Source organism: Carassius carassius, chromosome 23 (assembly GCF_963082965.1).
Source record: "Carassius carassius chromosome 23, fCarCar2.1, whole genome shotgun sequence".
Taxonomy (NCBI): domain Eukaryota; kingdom Metazoa; phylum Chordata; class Actinopteri; order Cypriniformes; family Cyprinidae; genus Carassius; species Carassius carassius.
In genome coordinates this window covers 8,625,072-8,646,479 of record NC_081777.1, presented here as the reverse complement: position 1 = coordinate 8,646,479, position 21,408 = coordinate 8,625,072, and the positions used below count along the sequence as shown (strand labels likewise).

Below are 21,408 nucleotides of genomic sequence, written 5' to 3'. Positions count from 1 at the left end.
TAATGACAGATTTAAATCTTCATCTGCTGTTTGTGATATCACTGTGAGCAGCTGCTCTGTGATTATTTAGACTTTGGTGAGTCTAAAAAAGGACAACAAAGGAAGAAAATCATGAGAAGAAAGATGACTGGCCAACCAACGTCAAATATAAGTGTCCTCCTCCAGAGGAGAAGCCAGAACAGCCTGGGATGATTATGCGGATTTAAGGAAGCCTTTGAGGGCAGAGTTTTGCTCCCTCTCGTCTGGCTTGCACGTGCGTTTTCCAGACTCAAAAACCGCAAGAGGTTTGCACCCGGCAGCTGATTTTTAAATGGAAGCTAACAGTTTTTATGCCGCTCCCTGTAGATCTTGAAATGCCAGACGAACCCTGATACCTTTATGTTTGTGTCCTCAAACTTGCTGCTTCAGTGCTGATGGACCCACAACACAAAAACTAGTGAGAATAGCAAACTACAAAGAAGTAAAGCAAGTTTGTTCTGATCTGCCAAAAATCACACTTCACAGTTAAGATGCATTGACAGTGTAATGTCAGCTACAAAGAACTAAGCTTTCAACTTTGTGCAGTTTTCGCAAGGAAAGTCAGTGGGGACTTTTCGGTGACACATTTTTCAAAATACCTTCTTTTGTGTTCCACAAAAGTCATGCAGGTTTGGAATAATATGGGGATGAGTAAAACACGACCGAGTATCCATTTCTGGGTAAACAACCCTTGCGAAAAAAATAAGTGCACTTAATTGTCTTGAATGAGCACTTGTACTTTAGATCTTAAAAGTATATTTTTAGAAAAGTGTACTTGCAGATAATATAATAACAATGTAATAAAAGGCTACTTCTTAACACACTTAAGTACACTTTAAAATCGTAATGTCAAACTAAAAACTTTAGTACATTTTAAATTACGTTTTTTAATAAATTTTGTTGTGCTTTAAAGAATTACACTTATCGTTATGTGTTGACTAACATACTAAAGCACATTTAAAGTACTTGATTACAATTTTTACTGTAATGAGCTATTGAATATTACATTAAAGGGGTCATCGGATATCCATTTTCCATAAGTTGATATGATTCTTTAGGGTCTTAATGAAAATTCTATGACATACTTTGGTTAACATTTTTCAATGGTAGTGTAAAACAACCTTTTTACCTTGTCAAAATCAGCTCTTAAAACATAGCAACCCTTTTTGTTGCATGTCTCTTTAAATGCTAATGAGCTCTGCTCACCCCACCCCTCTCTTCTGTGGGCTGACTAGCAGAACTTTTTACTTTAGATATTTCAGTTGACCATAAATGTTTGTTGGTACATTTGACTGTACACTTATTTAACCTTATTTCAATGACAATAAAAGTAATTTTGACATAAAATATAACGATTTCTTAAATCCTACTTAAGTGGTTCAAAAAAGCTCTCAAAAGATTAGCTGACTGCATTTAATGTAATGTAAATCATAACACATTTGATTCATTATTCATATTACATTTAATTTTCATGCAGTTAAATGTCCCAAACTACATTAAATCTAACGTAAGTATACTCGTTTAAAGTACATTATTTCTGTAAAATATTTGTAAAGTATGCTAATGTATACTACTTTTTTTTTGCATGACTGTATTTCTCATTCTGCACCCTGTATGCTAAAAACATTAATGCTACCTGGAATCATATACTTCTTCAAGTGATCTTACGCAGCATAAAAACAAAATACTGTAGCTCAACGGAATGTCCCCACCATTATCGAAAAAGCAAACGTGTGTGTTCGTGCACATTCCACAGGCTCAAAGCCAGCAAATTTGTGGACACACCAGCAATACCAATGTTTACTGTCTGGATCTCTGAACAAACCCCCTAACCCTAACCATGAACTAACTATTAAACTTACAAGTATTAAACTTTGGCTTGTTACTCATAGCTTAAACAGTGCTTTCAACTGTTGAATGATAAAGAGGATGACAAAATCTCCACAGACCATCTCCACAAAATCTCCAAAATCTCCAAGTGTTCCACAGACAAAGAGTAAGTCTTTCAGGTTTGAAATGATATGAACATGAATAAATTATGACAGAATTAAAATTTTTGGGTGAAGTAATCATAATGAGCTGTTATGACTAGGCAACTAAGTAGATTCCCATTGTAACAACCACCCAGAACAGTGTGCCAAACACACACACACACACACACACACACACACACACACACACACACACATACACACACACACACACACACACACACACACACATATACATGCACACACACACACACACACACACACACACACACACACACACACACACACACAGACACACACACACACACACACACAAACACACACACACACTTAACTGCACCCTTCCATCAAGGTTTGCATTATGATGTTAGAACCATTCACTTTTCCCCCAGAAAATTTAAATCAAGTTGTAAATGTAGATAAGCCCTAAGCCAAACCCAAAAAACTTTGGCACTTTTTATTTTTAAAGCATAGAGACATTATTCAGTCTTTCATGATGCAATTTTTTTTTGAGCTTGTCTAAAGGAGGTTTTTACCAGAGTTCGCTTCTAGGGGCACTTTTGTATAAATATATTAAAAAAAGTATAGCTGGGTCAGAAGGAAACAAAACACATCTAGGTACAGACGACTCATGTGACTAGCGTAGAAACTGCCCATCCCCCCCTGACCACAGTCTCAGTCTCAGTCTCATTCTCAGTGGGGGACTTCCTGTCCAGAAAACCTCTCAGCCTGAATCACTCCTGCCAGCTTCCTCATAACCCTGATGTGTTTGTGTGAGGGTTACTGTCTCACTTTTGGCTCACACACTCTCACATCTCTCCAAGTGGTTGCTTTTATAATTATAGAAGCCATTTATTCTATGAGTTATGCATATTAATTTTGAAAATGGAGCCGTCGGGTACAAATCTGTCTGTCACATCGAGAGTAATATCGCTTGTAATATTTTGGATGCATAAAACATCTCAGGAGCCATAGGACTTAAATATATACACCAATATACACCGTAAAACTATTGTATAGATCCACAACACATTGAAAGAAAGAGGATGTGATCCCAAAGGAATATGTAATACTGCTTACTGTCCATTATTGTATACTGCCTACTATTTTTTGCCTAATGTGTACTGCTACTATTTTTCACATGACATACTCTGAAATATCCGTGTCAATTCTCATGAGCTTCAGGTGCTGATATTTGCTTCAAGTAAGAACTCGTGAACCCATGTATTTAACGATGGTTTGTAGTTAAAAAGTTGAAAATGTTAGTATTTTCTTCTCACATAACTATCGTTTTGCTTCTGAAGTCATTGATACATCAACTGTAGTTGTGCACGTTCGCTTTGTTTGGTTTTTGAAGTGTCAACTTCGGAGATCCTGTTCACTCACATTATATTGACCCGCAGAGATGATTAAAAAAGAAAATGTTAATTCTTATTAATCCCTTAATGTCATCCAAGTAAAAAAGCCAATTGGACTGCAGCTGTTGTTGAAAGTTTCAAAGAGCATTGAAACAGCCATAAAATGCTTGGTGTCGTGAGCCTTTTGCAAGTTTGAGCATAAATGTTGGTCATCCTTATATTTGACTATGTATTTAATACAGAATGTTCACATTTTGTCTTTGGTATACATATGGAAACATAAATAGTATGATGAATAGTATGCTTTCAGAGATAAAATTTGAATTCAGATCTCCTATTGGCTTACACTGGTCACATGTTCAGCATTCAAAACATTACCACTGGCTATGAGGACATTTGCATACTGAATTATTCTCGCACGCATAGATAGCTTCAACTTATCTGAAACTTCAACACTGTTCTTTTGCTGCTTTTCGGACACAGCTAATTCCTTCAGGAAATACTAATGTCGTTATTATTGTCATTATCTGAATTCAAACGTGGAGGCTAATAAAGCCCTGACAGACCCCAGGCAGTTCTATTAACAGTGCTTTACTATAGCATTCCTCTGTTTAATAGGAGAGAGCAGTGGAAATGGCTGTGGTACGCCTCAGGGAGAGTTTATAGTCACTCATACTTTTGTCTGTTTTCACTGATGTGATTCTTGTTAAATGTGGATGAGAAATGTTCTCCTATTTCAGCACAATTTCTCTCTGTCTCTCACTCTCTTTCCCCCCTCTCTCTGTCTTTGAGCTAAAATTACGACTATTTCCTTCTTGCGGAATTAAATATAGAGTGCCAAAAAGCTCAGAAGAGTGTTTAGAGGGTTATTTTTCTCATTTACGAACACATTTTTCATGCTGAACGAGGAAAAAGCTCTCTCACATTCTCTTTTACTCTCTTGTTTTCCTTTTATCTTTTTGGTGGGGCTGATTTTCCTCTGGAAGGACACAGAGGCACAAACAGAGAGCGGTTTGCCTTCATTTCTGGTCCGCATGTGGCTTCACTGTCTCTCTCGGCAATGTGTCGGTTGTGTAATGACGAACTGCTGGTTGGTCGTGTGGTACTACAGGTCATATATCAGTGAAACAGATCAAAAAGAAGTTTGTTACTGTTTTGTGGATTGAGGTGGTGATTTAAGAACAGCTGGATCTCACCTGGCTCAAAACTGGACTTAACTTAGTTAAAAGTAAACTGTACACTTAGGCCTGTTGATTTAAAGCCTTCATTTAGTGTGAGAATACTCCCTCTGGCCCTTATGCAAATTCCAAAATAAGTAATTTTCCTACTATTGGACCATGTTCACATTTAGCTTTTCGATGGTGGTCTGCATGTATACATATACTAAAAACTAACAAGTCTTAAAAGACTAAACTGAATGGATTTCTGTGGGCCATAGATCAGTGATAGCTGTATTTTAAATAATATGAAATAAAACCAACAATATGCTAAACACTAAAATAAACAGATGCAAGAAATTAGTTAACAGGCTACTGTAAAAGAAAAGGTATATTCTAACCATCTCACTACTTTTATAGCACAGTGGTTTAAACAATTTTACACAGAGTTTTAATGCTGAAGTGTGAATGATTTAAATATTTTGTTGCAGAAAGTTGTTTCATGAATTGCAAATGTGGTACATTCACTGGAAAATGAATTCAGGCAATTGTATTGCAATTTAACAGGTTTCAAGTGTGAAAGTGGACGTTGTCGGATTGCCAGACTGCTTTGGTTCAAAAAGCTTGCTGACACAACAAACATGCACCCACGCTAACTCATCGCATTTCTCCAGAAAGAGAATCTAAAGATGGACACATGTCCCAGGAAGTAGATCAAGACCTTTGATTACTAAAACACACACCCTGACCCAATGCAAAACATTTCAGCAATATCCACCGAAAACTGCTGGGTTTTGGAAAAACTGACATTCCAAACAGTGTCTGCAGTTTTGAATTCCCTACTGACTAACTAACACACAGACTCAACACAAACAGTCTGAGTACATCTGTTCTTATGGGTACCTGATGCCCAATCAGACATAGGCTTTTAGTATAGGTTATGTTTTCAGTCACTTAATTGTGTTAATAAAACTATATTGCAACATTATTGCAGTTCAAAATTATATTAAATGTACCTGTACTTAAGTACATCGTTATATGTAATTTCATGAATACTTTTTATATTGTCTTGAAATACATGTATGGATAAAAGTGTACTAAGTAACAGATGCACTGACAAGCATTTATAGAAAAATAAAATGTACTTTAATGTTGAATCTGGTAAGTCATCATGTACTTAAATATATTTGTAACTACACATTTTTAATGAAGTTGCAATTTCGTACATTTAAAAAAGAATAACTTTAAATGTAATATTGCATAACAAACTACAATCAAGTACTTTGTATGTGCTAATGTAAGTCAACTCATTAAAATAAGAGTACTTCTGTAAAGCATGACCAGTTTTATTAAAACAATAATTTTAAAGCAAAACGTTTATTTTTGACATAATTGCATTGTCAGGAAAGTGTACTATCTTTAAGTCATCTTAAGTAGTATTTTATTTCCTTTTAATTATATTATCAGCAAGTGAAGTCTTTAAAAATATACTTCAAAGATGTGAAGTAAACTACAAGTCCATAATTAATACAATTCAGTGCACTTATTATTCACAATGGAAGACATGTTGGTTTCTAAATTTCATGTGAATTCTTTTGTTGTATATTTAATAGATCCCTGCTGATATGAGAGAGGAGAGACCAGCCATAGGAAAGAAATCTATAGTTCGCACCATATACAAAAGCAGTAAGTAATGCAGAAATGCCTGCGTAGTTCTTTCCAAGATATTCAGTTCTGCAGTTCTGAGATCTTTAAGAGTTATGAAATGTTCTCTGAGCGGTAGATGTTTCATCTTGAGTTGCAGAGTCACATGTGGCTTTGTGTTCTAATGTCTCTAATCAGCTCTGCAGTTACTCATCATGAGGAGAGCATGTGTATGTAAGAAAAAAAATGTATGTGTGCAGGGTGGGACAGAAACGTCTCACTTCCACATGCTCCTTGTCCTTTACTCTGTGTACTGAATCTAAGGCAGCGGAGTTCTGCTTTATCTGGCATACCTTACTGAGACTGTACAGACTCTATAGCATCTCTCCACCACTGCAGTCCAAGCACCTTAAATGAAGTTCTTAAACAAGGAGTAGGCCCATCTAATCTTCTAATTAACCACCAGAGCTTAAAAGCAGCCATTTACATTACAGTGTGTCAGTTGCTCCTGCATCTTGCCACCTCTACAGTTTAAATGCCTTGCCTTATATAATCTACTCCATGCATTAGTAATCCCATAGAGGGAATATAAGAGCTCAAATTGAGTCTACTTCATTGGAGACGGAAATCTAAACTCATTTAACCATGCGTCTATTCTCCAAATCTATTCTAGGGACTCAGAGATGCCCATGGAGCCCATCTCAACACCTTGGGCCATAGGCAAGGAATATTTTGGATGGATGGCCAGTCCATGACAGGGAAAAAAGTGTTTAATAACCTTTACAGCTAAATTATAAGTTGGCTGTCAGAACTCATGAAACTGTATTTAAGATGCTTTAAAGTGCACTCATCTTCACTGCAACTAGATATTTGAATATGTCTTCTCCACTATTTGGAAAACTACTGCTGATGGTTTCCAGTGCAGGTAGACATATGAAAAAACTAGCATGTCTTTGTTTCTTGAAGTTGTGTAGTGCATCCAATCAGACTGAAACAGGCAATTTCCTTCAGAACTTGCAATTTTTTTGCCAATGGATTTGGGTGGTCTGTGGCCATGTCTTCTGAGGCTGAAACTGGAGGCAAACTGGTGGCTTATTCAGCTAAGAAGATGGAGTGAAGATAAACACCAGAGTTGATCGGCCAATGGCAGAGCAGAAACATGAAAGAGCATCTCCCTCTCCAGGCCACAACTCCAGAGATCTTTTGAGTGAGACCATCAGCCAAACCTCACAGTAGCTGAAGAACTCAAGCCTTCCCTCAGAGGGCCACAAAGCAGCTCTCAGAGCACAAACTTACAGAACTGAGACAGTCTGTCAGACGCCCCACCAATGTAATGACTTACACATACAACTTACATTACCACATTTACGCTTCATCAGCAATGGATGGAGGGTGTCATGCAGTTAAATGAATAGATCTGTCAAAATGTGAAAATTTGGTCATCGTACATTTACTCTCTCGCGTCTTCTCAAACCTGAATGACTTACAGTATTCCTCAAGTGAAACAAAAAAGAATGTTGAAGAACAAAATATTACCATATAATTGGTTATATTCTTATTAGTCTTCCAAAGTCTTTTTTTTCAGGTTGAAACAGATCAAAGTTTATATCATTATTTACTGATAATCTTTTCCCTCAATTCTCTAATGTAATTGCATATTAAAAGTTGGAATGTTGTGGCTGGTTATGAGACGTGAGAAACAGTTGTAATACTGACGTCAGTAACCTGTTTTTAAGTTTAAATTTGCTTAAAGGGGTCATTGGATGCCCATTTTCCACAAGTTGATATGACTCTTTAGTGTCTTGATGAAAAGTCTGTATCATAGTTTGGTTAAAAAATTCTTAATTGTAGTCTAAAACAACACCCTTTTTACCCTGTCAATAAAAGCTTTTTTTAGAGCAAGCCATTTTGTAGCCATGGAGAACCAATGAGACTGTAGTTTTACTCTGTCCATGACTAAACATTTTACCACAGAAAGGTCCCTGAAATAAATTTTCTGGAGACGCACTCTAGGTGAAAAATTTTGTTGTAATTAAATGAAATGAAAAATCAGGTGGTCCTAGGTAAATTATTTTATCTCAAGAAAACTGAAGGATTTTGTTTTTGAGGAGTCTATGTGCTAAATACAATGATAGCCTACTGCAGAATTTTGGTAGTCGATTGTAAAAATGCTAGCATGTAATTTAGAAGTTCTTTCAAGGTTGTTATCCTTAACATATATGATGCTGGCATACAGAAAGAGTATCTAAATGGACATCGCACAGCTCAAGTCATTTGGTCTTGGAAGGATTTGATGACTTCACGTGAGATATCTGACTTTTGATTCAAACTGTTGGTAAATTGGCAATACTGAGCTCTTTCGAAACTCCTTCAGTGAGATTACTTTTATTCTTTATCGTGACCACAAGGTTGTTGTAGGTTTGTCTGCCAGTTTATATCGAGTCTGTGAACCTTGCCAGCCATAAACCAAAGTGCTGTCAAGTCAATTTTCCACCGCCCCTTGTGTTCAGCCAGCTCAAATATCACAGATTAACTTCTCCCCAGAGAGCAGAACCACAGACACAAAGCTCTGAAGAGACACCACAAGCACTTGGCGGATGGACGCCCTGTCACAGGCTGTCACGCCGGGCGAGGAAGATGTGTACGATGATGAATGTTAAATGTGTTAATGAGAAAAGTAGCAGCACGTGTCTGTGCTCGCCTGCACCGCCAGACAACTGTGAACAGAGTTTGAGAAACAGAAGACGAGAACTAGAGGACTGATCCCTTACCTGGAGAGAGCTCTCCTTCACTCTGTTCCCCAGAATCTGAGTCCATCTCTCCACAAAGAACCTCTCCTCTCCTCTTCTCTGTTCACACCACGTCCTCTGTTTCTCTGTCTCTGTGCTTTCTCTCTGCACTGAAAACTGTTTTCTTGAGCTCAAATGCACCGGCTCTCCGTGTTCAGAATATCACTGACTCAATGAGTGCGTGCTGTTTGCCGAGCGCCTTTTCTGTGCAGTCAGACTGCCTTCTTTCACTGATACCGTCTTGCTTCCACTTTCTCCTCTCGTTTGCTTCCTTCCCCTCCCTCTCTCTCTCTCTCTCTCTCTCTTTCTCTTTCTGTGTCCCTCCTCCCACTTCTCCCCTCGGCTCGACATTGTGATGCCTACAAAAACATTAAGAGGAGGAAAACTCTATCTCTCTCTCTAAGCTGATCTCTTGCCTGTGAGGAATGTTTTGTATGTTGGAGAGTTGTTGGGTGTTATTTCAAGGGCAAGTTTGGTTTTTAATGTTTGAAAATGCTTTTTGGATGGACATGTGAATAAGAAGTGACAGTGGTGTTGAAGGTGTTTTATTAGATTGACTTTGCCACATCATTCAGCTCAAAAATAATAGAGTTACATAGTGCCATCAACAGGTCCAGACTGGTTTTGCTGGTTAGTGTGGTTTAGTTAGCCCCTGCTGTTAGATGATGTAACTACACCATCATGAGGGCAAACAGCATCACTTTCTTTTGATGGTCATTTAAAAAAGCTGTGTATTGTGATGAAAGAACTCCTTTTTTTCATTATATAAAGTAGATTGTAAAGTTACCATGTTACCATGCTTGGACTGTTTTCCTTTGTCTCCTGCTTTCAGACCTGAAGTTGATCTGTGCCATAAGTTAGTTAAGTGTCATAATGTCATTTTCCTGCAGCTTTTGATTGATTTTTCATAGATCATAAGCTTGAATTTAGATTGATTTTTGCACCTCCAAAAGTAATTATACAGATTATTTCATAAGTATGACCAAAGTCTTAGTGGCTGTATTCATGCAAGCACAGTTCATCTGAATGAAAACATCAAAATAATTTGTCTGAATTATATTTAAAAAACATGTCAAATCAGGTATAAAATCTGACAATAACCAGAATATTGATTTGATGGGAGATGAGAAGGGGTGACATGTCTCTTGTTGAAAAAATAAAATGCCCAAAAGCATCCCCTCTGTAAAACCACCATGCTATTTAGATGAATGGTTTAGTGTTTTATATAAAGCATCTAATGAAAATATTTATCATTTTTTACATATATAATTTACAAGCTATAAATAATGGCTATTGGCCAATCAGATCTCAATATTCCAATGAGCTGTGCACAAGGTCATATAAGTATTTGTCAGATTTTAACTCTTTAAAAAAGGCCAAGAGGACAGTGCATCTTTTGAAATTCTTTAAAAAGAAGAGAACTGTAGGTAAGTAAGTTGTTTTTTTAAGGACATTCCCCAACATTTGAAAGAGTAACGGACATAAGATTAAGAAAGGAATCGTTGTCAAGGTTTCATTTAATTGTTAATAAAGAATGCAATCACCAAGGTGCGCGCATATGCTATATAAATGTACATGCGAAAAAAGTCAGATTTTAGTCCCTGAAGTGTTGAGCTATTTACTTACACAACTGTTTAAGTAGTTTGCACTGAGAGACAGTTATTCAAACTACAGCGTTTACCATCAGAAATGACCACACTGTCTTTGTGTGTCATCTGCTGTGAAAGCTTTGGAGTGCAGAAAAGTTTGGGGTTCAAAAATGATGTCATTTGGGACTCACTTTTAGAGTTTTATTTTTTATTTTTTAATTATGTTTAGAATGACTTTAGAGGCAGCATATAAATGCTTCCCAAAGTGCCCTCCTATGGCATAATTCAGGTTGTTTGTTACGCAGGGAGTGTGTCTAAGAGAGAGTCTTGTGCTTAATCATACAAGACTTAAGTTACTTAAGTACATCTGTAATTTCATTATTTAATAATAATTAATTACTTCGACCATATTTGAAATGTGGTTTAAGTGTACTTTCAAATCTACTGACAAGCATTTATGGTAAACTAAAATCTAATTTCTACTGAAACTTGTATGTCATGTATTTATTGTAATTACACATTTTTAATACTGAAGTTGCATTTTAATACATTTCATATATAGGTTAACTTTAAATTTAATATAAAACAACAAAAAATACAAAATCAAGTCCTTTGCTTGTGCTTGAGTATGCTGAGGGCAACACATCAAAACAAGTGTATTTTAAAGCATGATGAAAGATTATTGAAACATAATGATTTAAAATGTACATTCAAGTAAAACTTTTAATTTGTTATTATCACAAAGTGCATGTTAGTGTTAAAGAAACAGTCATAAAGTATAGTTGTTGTTTTTTAAGTACACTTAACACTCTTTATTTCATTAATATTATATTATCTGCAAGAGCAGTTAAAACTTGAAGTGCATTACAGTTGGGTCCATATAATGTGCAAACAGTAGTTCCCTTTCAATACTTCACTCGTACTGCGTCGAAGACGCTAATGGGAAAAACTCCTTTTTTCTCCTGAACTGAAGCCTTATTCAATCACGCAGTGAAACTGCACGGCCATTGGTTCGATGGCCCGGCAGTGGTGCTGCACAAACCTATGGCAGCGAAGCCCGTCAAAATGGGCGGGGTATCTGGCTATATATTGGCCGCTTCGCCCCCGGAATTCAGATTTCTTCTCCTTCTGCGACGACATCACATCGCGTCGCTGATCTCCGCTGAACTGCTCGCCGTTGACACGCCTCACACTGGAACGCGACTGCCGGTCCCCGCTGCAGATACATCGCTTCCCTGCGGCCATCCGGTGAGAGAGCAAATTTCTCTAAAAGAGCCTTTTCTACGGCGTTGTTTCAAATGCCATCTCGTCATTGCAGCTCGTGCAGAGCCCCTCTGCATGCTGATGACGGGAACAGCGAGTGTGTCGCGTGCTTGGGGAAACCCCACGCGGATGCAGCACTCGCGGGAAATTCCTGTTCTCATTGTGAGAACATGAATATTGCCTCTCTGCGCTCGAGAATCGCTTTCTTTTCAGAGAGCGATCTCGCTCCTCGCGCCCTCCCGTTTTCTTCCTCCCGCGAGCCGGCAAGGAAGAAAAGGCATGGCAGAGGATTAACGCAACAGGATGAAAGCGAGCTCACGCCGGCTCAGCTCCCGCGTGCCTCGTTTTCTCTGCCCAGAGGGGTTTCTCCAGTCCTCTTTATTCAGCCAGACCAACGTCCCTCAGCTGCCGCGAGTGATCTGGTCATGTTTGGAGGGACTGAGGAGGAACTGCAAGATGACAGCATGTCTCTAGCTGCTTCAGATGCTGAGGAGCTGTCGGGCTCGCCGGACCCCGCTCCCTTGATGTTATCTGAACCCAGCTGCACGAAATGCAGGATGGATGCCGAACTTATTCGCGTTCTCTCCAGGGCAGTGGATGAGCTGGGTCTGGAATGGTCTCCTCCAGAGGAACCATCTCGTAGCCGTCTGGATGAATGGTTTCTGCCGGGGCGCCAGCAAGCCCCTCGTCAGAGAACTGCCCCGTTCTTTCCGGAGGTCCACGACGAGCTTACAAAATCATGGCGCGCCCCCTACTCAGCGCGCTTGCATACTTCATCTTCATCTGCCCTCACCTCGATTGACGGCGCTGAAGAGAGAGGATACGAGCGATTACCGCCACTGGACAAGTCTGTGGCCGCGCATCTCTGCCCGCCCACGGCTATTGGATGGAAAGCCAAGGCCAACCATCTGTCCAAACCCTGCCGTATGACGTCGGCACTCGCCGGGCGTGCTTATTCATCGGCAGGGCAAGCAGATGCGGCGCTCCACTCCATGGCAGTGCTACAAGTCTTCCAGGCCAAACTTCTCACCGCCACTGATGAGTCTGGCCCGGATGTTGCCACGCTCAGGGAGCTGAGAAGTGCAACGGACTTGGCACTGCGTGCTACCAAAAGCACTGCACAGGCTATAGGGCGCTCGATGGCTAACCTGGTCGTCCTGGAGCGCCACTTGTGGCTTAACCTCACGGAGATCAAGGATGCTGACAGAGCCCAGTTCCTGGATGCGCCGATCTCCCCCAGCGGCCTCTTCGGTCCAGCGATTGAAGGCACAGAAGTCGTCCCAGGCGATGCGACACTTCTTGCCAAAGCGCGCTTCATCTGCCACTGCCAGTCGCCCCAGACAGGTGCCGACTCGTCAGCCTCCCAAGCAAGCGCCCGCTGCTACCGCCGCTGCCCAGCCTGTGGAATCCGAGCCCCGACACCGTTCTCGCTCGGCCACCAGATGGTTTCAGTTCCCTAAACGCATGGGACCCCGGCCCAAGGTAGTGCTGGACCCTGCACCGCCGCCGTCATCCTGATCTACAGGCAAGAAAGAGGAGGGGGCTAAGTCTCGCTGCGGCCGGACCACCCCCCAAACTGTGTGTTTTGCCGTCCATCTCCAGGTGTCGACGAAGTTGTTTTTGCTGCAAACAATGGGCCCTTTTTAGCACCCAGACAGCAAAGCATTGTTATAGCGCACAAAAAAAAAAAAAAAAAACACACTCCTTCACAAAGAGAGCAGTTTTCCTCACATAACACTCACGAGTGCTAAGTCCCCACACGGCAGACAAACACTCGAGTTAATCCAACCTCTGTCCATCCGGGCCTCACAATGGCAAGCCATTCCCGGGGTATCAGATTGGGTCATGGGAATAATAAAACACGGCTATTCCCTTCAGTTCGCACGACGACCACCACGCTTTCGCGGGGTGGTCACCACACTGGTGCACAATGAGAACGCTCACGTTCTTCGTGCCAAAGTAGAAAATCTGCTGGTGAAGGGAACTATAGAAGTCGTTCCACCAGCGCACCGCGACTCAGGGTTTTACAGCCGTTACTTCTAGTTCCCAAGAAGGATGGCGGGCTGTGCCCCATCCTCGATTTAAGACCTCTGAACCGTGCCCTCATGAGACAGCGCTTCAGAATGATCACGTTGAAACAAATCCTCTCACAAATATGCTCAGGGAATTGGTTCTTTTTGCTGGTTCTGAAAGACGCTTACTTTCACATCCAGCCCCACGTCACAGGCCGTTCTTGAGATTTGCCTTTGAGGGTGTGGCTTACCAATACAAGGTCCTTCCCTTTGGGCTGTCTCTGGCGCCTCACATGTTTACAAAGTGCATGGAGGCGGCTCTCTCCCCTCTCAGGCAGAAGGGAATCCGCATTCTCAGTTACCTCGACGACTGGCTAGTTCTAGTTGAGTTACAGAACTTTGCTCCTCAGCCATCTGGAATGCCTGGGGCTCAGGGTGAATTTTTGCCAAGAGTTCGCTGTCCCCCAGCCAACAGATATCGTTTCTGGAACAGTGTTAGACAATGAGGGCAACAATGGTGAATGAGTGTGCCGCGGCTCTACAGCGACTCGCGGCCTCTTTCAAAATAAAGGCTTCCCGCCCCCTAAAAACATTCCAGAAGTTGCTGGGCCTTATGGCAGCAGCATCGCCGGAGCTCGGGCTGCTATGTATGCGCCCCCTCCAATTTTGGCTGAAACCAAGTGTTCCACCTCATGTGTGCTGTCACGGATGCCCGAATATCAAGGTGAGTCAGGACTGCATTCGGCCCTGACCCCTTGGAGGAACATGCAATGGATGGAACGGGGTGCCCCGCTTGGTATGGTCTGCAGAAGGAAAGTGATCTCCACAGACGCGTCCAACAAAGGATGGGGCGCGCTATGCGAAGGGAAACCTGCTTTCGGCCGATGGTCGAAAGAGGAGAGCAGGCTTCACATCAACTACCTCGAGATGATTGCAGTTCAACGAGCCTGCCAGAGCTTCCTGTCAGACCAAGTGCTGGTCAAATCGACAGCATGACAGTGGTCTCTTACATAAATCACCAAGGTGGGCTGTCATCGACGTGTCTCTTCAGACTAACGTCACTACTGCTGGAATGGACCCAGAGCACGGGACTCCCTGAGCGTGTGCTAAACACAATTTCACAGGCTAGAGCTCCGTCTACACGACGCCTCTATGCCTCCAAATGGTCTGTGTTCTCCACATGGTGCTCAGACCATGGCGAAAACCCCACCTCCTGTGACGTATCAGTGATACTGTCATTTTTACATGAGCTCTTGGAGAAGGGATGATCCCCCTCCACGCTCAAGGTCTACGTAGCGACTATAGTGGCGTCACACGCCCTTATAGCAGGCCAGTCGCTGGGCAGAAACGACTTAGTCGTCCGGTTTATGAGAGGTCCCAGAAGGCTTCACCTGCCTTGCCCTCCCACTGTCCCTTCATGGGACCTGCCCACGGTACTGAGAGCCCTAAAGAGGGCCCCCTTTGAACCGCTACAGTCCATAGGCCTTAAGGCCCTGTCGCTAAAGACCACTCTGCTGTTGGCTAATTGCCTAGAATTTGGGCCTAATGACTCGAAGGTCATCCTGAAATCAAGGCATGGCTATGTACCAAAGGTGCTCTCCACACCTCTCAGAGCACAAGTGGGCACTCTCTCTGCATTACAAAACACAGAGGACGATTGAGGGCTGAATCTGCTTTGCCCAGTGAGGGCACTTAAAGTCTTCATAGAGCGTTCTGCTCCGATAAGGCGATCAGAGCAGCTCTTCATATGCTTTGGAAACCACGCCAGAGGGTTACCGGTCTCAAAGCAAAGGCTTTCGAAGTGGATTGTGTACGCAGCCTACTCTTCTTTGGGCCTGCAAAGCCCAAGTAAGAGCCCATTTGACGAGAGCAGTGTCTTCGTCCTGGGAATGGTCCAGTGATGTGACTATCGCAGAAATTTGTGCGGCGGCTGGTTGGAACCTGCCGTCCACATTTACTAGATTTTATAATCTAGATGTCCCGGCACTTCATGCTAGGGTACTTTCTGTGTAAAGGTCACCTTTTTGTTCCTCATTTGCATGCTCTTGGCCATTCTTTGCCCAAGACTCAAACTCTGCTCGTATGCACTCGGTCCCTTTGGTACTGAGGCGATACGAACACAGGAGGATCAGGCTAGGACAGACGTAACCTCATTGAGCTTATTCTGCTCCTAGTTGCTATTGTCATATCTTGGTATCACAGATCAAGTATGGTTGTGTTGGTCGTCCCCCCTTCTTAGCATGGCGTGATTGAACTGGGTTCCCATAAGTATTGAAAGGGAATGTACTCGGTTACTAACGTAACCTTGGTTCCCTGAAATACGGGAACGAGTACTGCGTTCCTTGCCATGCTAAAAGGCTGCACGACTCAGTCGTCGCTTCAGTCGAAGTAACCTGAATTCCTGTGGTGAAGCGGCCAATATATAGCCAGATCCCCCGCCCATTTTGGCGGGCTTTGGCAGGCTTCGCTGCCATAGGTTCGTGCAGCACCGCTGCCGGGCCATTGGTTTGTTTTAATAACACTGCACGAACCAATGGCTGTGCAGTTTCACTGCGTGATTGAATAAGGCTTTAATTCAGGAGAAAAAAGGAGTTTTTCCCATAAGCGTCTTCGACGCAGTACTCGTTCCCGTATTTCAGGGAACCGAGGTTACGTTAGTAACCGAGTACATTTGGCTCTTTTTAACTGTAAGGTTGGAGTTAAATAGAGCATTACGATTTCTTTCAATACAATACAGGCTCTACAAGTGGACCATCTTTTGGTCTCATTTGGTCTCTATCATAACAGAAAACCAGCGATTCAAATAAACTCCACCCACAATGAAACATCATTGGTCCAACATTACTGCAAATTAAAGTCATATATGTTCTGATTGCCGTGAAGCTTGCAGAATTGAGTTTTCTTTAGAAGCTTCTCTCTGTCTGTCTGTGCAGCTGTCGTTGTGTCTGTCCCGTGATCTGTTTGTCCTTCAGGAGTGTCTGATATCTCGTGGCTCTCAGCAGGGTCAGTGTGGTGGCAGATGGCGTGGAGGTGCCTCAGGCTGAGGGTGTGTGTGGTCAGCTGTCACATCTTAATAGACAGATGGTCATGAACTTTCTCTCTTTGAGTCAAATTTATGTCCCAGTTCAGTCCAGTGAAGCAGTCAATCGCTTCGACCCACTCACGCTAAAGTTCAGTTTAAGACTGATGGTAGAATTGTTCATAAGTGAAAGTGTTGTAGATTTTGGCCAATCACAGCTGACTCTTCGTCATTCATGTCCTTTTATTTTATTTGGTGGAACATCTTTTAGACCATTGTGGGTTTTCAAGGCTACAAATGTGTTGGCTATATTCGCAATGGCATTGACTAACATTTGCCCTTTTGTGTTTGCAAAAAGGTTATTCTGGTTGTTTTTCAACCTTCCTCGCACAGGTAAAGTACATTTCTTGCGATTAAAATGATATGAAGTGTGCAGAATGCTCACTTTTACCCTTCCAGTCAAATATTATGCACCAAACATCAACAACTTTAACTTGTCAATGCAAATGACAATATAAGAAGGCATGGTGAATGACCACACAACCCTCAGATGGGGTCCTAACCCCCTCGTGTTTTCTGCCTATGCTTTCAATAGGCATATGGCCACAAATGACAAAATATATTTCCACAGATCCAATTTGGTTAATTTGTCTACCTCTATATTTGCCTTTTAATTTAAAGGTAAGGTTCAATACAGTCATCCATGATAGCAGGAAATCCACATTTTCAGCACATTTATTCCAGTGGGAATACATTGCAACAGCCTTTTCTGACTGGTGAGATGTGCTTATGGTAATTTAGAGCAGGTAGGTCTGATTTTCTGGAGAGAACTATCATTATATTTTCTATCTTGCCAGGCCATCTCACATTAGTCAGAGTCAAGTACAAATCTCAGACTGATCTTGAAGTGAGAATGCTCCCAGAACTCAGAAGGTAATTTTGAAATGAACTTGAGACATGCAATTGCTGTCATTAAACACTCTCCATACAGTGCCACAGAAAAGTTCGACAGCCATGTGCATCCATTACAATATTAGGCCTGCACTGTATCGGATCATTATATGTATGTAAAATTAATTTTTACAAACACTTGAGCAAAAGTAATAATTTGCACAAAATAACTGGACAATAATCTCTGCTTATGCAACATGGGAAATGTCACTGCATACTGTTTCACTAAATAGCAGGTATATACAGTATACACTGTGCAGTAAACAGATATGAAGACATCATACAAAGTCTATTTTTAGGGGTAAGAATTTAACTTCACCCTCCCCTTTTAAGATTGAATAGCTTTATGTTCTTTAATGACCATAAAAATGAACTTTGATGTTTGTGATTTTTATTCTGTGCTCTAAATATTGGCATACTGTATATCATAAAATGGTGCCCTTCAGCATTATCATGCAATTTAGAGAAATGTATGGGGTGGTCAGTGGGGTGCAGCTGAAACACACTCTATCAATTGTACCCGCTGTAGAATGCTATTGTGTCAGATGCTGTCAAGACATAGACATTTAGGATGAACTAATGGAGGCCACAGCTGCCTCTGACACCACAATTAGTAACTGAATAAGAGTAAGTTGATTTATGATTATGTAAATGAATTAGTTACTCGCTGCCTGGGATAATGTTGTTTTGCTTTTTACAGTTGTACAATGAGCTGGTTTTTAACGGTTGAATATTTGATTTAAAACTGCGTTTTAGAAATGTACTATTGCTAATCTAAACTCTTAATATTATTTGTTCAGACAAACTAATATTTAGATGTGGATAAACTGAAAATAATAAAGAACAGGAATACAATGAAAATCTAAAATCAAATGTGTAGGATGGTATCTTTTAAGACATTCAAATTTTTGGTAAGGCTTTAAAGATTAAAGCATTAAAGATGAGTGTTTCAACTCTAGAATAGTTCTGAATTAACTGTACCCAATGTGACAACTGGAACAAAAATACTTCTCGTCTTTAAGAACCAACTGTGGAAAATATGAACTAGTTATTTTTAATGTAAAAAGCAAAAAGTGTTCCAACTGTGCACGGTCTACCCTACACTATTATTCCATTACGAACACAGCCAGCCAGGGTCACTGCCTTATGACTCAGCTAACAACATTCATTAATTACCATTAATCCTGTACATATAAATACAGTCTATTATAGACACACACACACACACACACACACACACACACACACACACACACACACACACACACACACACACACACACACACACACACACACACACACAAATGCAGCTGCCAGTGAGACAGAAAGAGATGAAACCCCACTTTAATGAGAGTTAATTGCTGTCTAATTCAGTCTTAGATTAAACCCTGGAGGAAAGGCACGGCTCAAAAAGTTACTGCCAAATACATTCCCTGAAACCCTAACATAAAAAAAATACAATGAACAATTTCCTATAAAAGCCTCTGATTTTCTGCTAAATGGCGAATGAATGTGCATGTGGGTGTGCAACTGTTATTATATATTATATTAGAGTTCCTGGTTATTCATAGAACTGCTTTCTCAGGTACAGTAGTTTGGTTTAGGAAGCTTACAGCTCACTTTTTAATTGCTATGTGCGATTTTCACAGCATGGTTGTTTCCTCCATTGAGGCCAAATAAATAAATAAATCACACACAGTGTTCCTAAAAAAATATAACAAATATAACAAAATAAATGTGATTAATCGCATGAGAGGAGGCAGTGTCTTGATGTCACTGAATAATATATGCTTATACATATGTATTCCCAAATGTAAACAAACCGGCTTAAATGAGTCGAACTGTTTAAAAATAAGGGCTGTTTCAAGTGTTAGCCAGTGGACAACTGATGTTGAAAATATGTCAGCTTGACATCAAAACCCATGTCAATTATGCAAATCAAACTGAGGTCAAAATCTTGAGATAACATTGATTTGATGTAAATTGAATGTCAAACATATTGGCCTACATATAGATTAAACCAATTTCAGCGTGGGATTAAATTCCTAATTTCCCCCAATTACCACTGGACGAAATTGCCATCCAAACTTGAGTTTATGTTGAGATCGTTACAGCATTTTGATCAAGATTTGACTAATATTTGATGTCAAATGGTGCCTGCTGGGAAACTACTCACTCACTTTGAAATCACCACATCATGTCTGAATTAAAGTAAAAATGGAAATGAAAATCTGGGAGCAAACGTTTTTAGCAATCCCTCAGAGTGGTTTATTGAGAATAATTAATTACTAATCTAGTTAATTACTAGTCAAATAAAGTCAAACAACAAGCTATATGAATTGCTTGTTACTGTAATATAAGTATTTTTTAGCCATATAAAATCTAGTTAAAAAGCTTTAACTAAATTTTGAGATTGGATGTGTATTGGCTTTAATAAATTATATATAATGTTGGTATATAATGTTCTGTAAATTCTCTTTATAAGATAGAATCATCCTTTAAACTTGAAACATCAAATGGAATTATATATATTTTTGGACTATGTAGAGGGTGGCCTTACCATGTTCAGAAAATCACAACACACCACTGGATCCCGGAATACACACAATTTAATTAAAAGGCAAATTGCTTCTAAAGGCTTGTGACTCTAGTCTCATAAATAAAAACATTAATAATAATAACATGCATGAAGTTGTTATGGGTTTTTTTCACACAGTAACTGAGGGCTCAGTATAGAGCCTTTCTAAAACCACAGAGTGTCTTGAAGATTTGATCTGTCTGACACCAAAGCCAGATCTGAAGTGAAATGTAACTTTGATGTGATCGCAGAACTGGAAAAGTGCCCATGCTGAATGAAAGAGCTAATGGTTTTCTATTTCTCTCTGTCTCTCTGTGCCAGTTTGATTTTAATAATAGGAACGTTATTCCCTTTGCTTTGATTAAATATAAAGCAAAGTGTCCTTGCCTTTGCCACAGAAGACATACATATCAGTTTAACTTTACTTAAAGGAACAGTTCACCCAAAATCAAAAATGAAGATACTTTCATAGTGCTTTCATATTCTTTTTCATCCTGGTTCATTTTAGTTTAATGGAAAAGAGCAGCCAGGATATTGGACTAAAACTATTTCTTAGTCAAAACTTTTGAGTCAAAACTGGTTTCACAAGAAACAACTTTAGTGCTAAGAAGAGTTTCAGGGTTAAAGGAAACATCCTGCTTTCATTTCCCTGTTTTCATAATGAAACCAGAGACGAGATATTTCTGAATACTCAAGGATTTTTGATATTCATTGATTCTGATGATCTCCTTGGTAACCAGTGATAACGTTGCAGTACAGCATTTTATTAATACAAAAAAGAGTCAAGGGACAGGGCACAGTGTGTGTGTGTGTGTATACACTTAGCCTATAGACAGGGGCTGTACAACCATCTTTACAGCTGCCCAGCATCTAAGTGCAGTTTGTGCATGAATGTCTGTGTGTGTGTGTGTGTGTGTGTTATAAAATGTACTTCGTTTTGAATGCTGTCTCTTTTTTTCCTATACCTGCTCATAGCTTCTCTTCACCTGCCATCCATCCCATTATGAAAACACACATCTTGCATCATTATTTACTGTTT

General features: G+C 40.4%; 1 protein-coding gene across 1 annotated transcript in view; it reads right to left on the bottom strand.

The window, feature by feature from the left end:
- LOC132101305 (tumor necrosis factor alpha-induced protein 8-like protein 3) overlaps positions 1-9,225 on the bottom strand; it is a 38,235-nt gene extending 29,010 nt beyond the window's left edge. The window contains exon 1 of the mRNA XM_059506164.1: positions 8,940-9,225. Coding sequence (XP_059362147.1) covers positions 8,940-8,985 — 46 coding nt within the window. The 5' untranslated portion in view covers positions 8,986-9,225. The remainder of the gene's footprint in view (positions 1-8,939) is intronic.
- Positions 9,226-21,408: the final 12,183 nt, after the last annotated feature.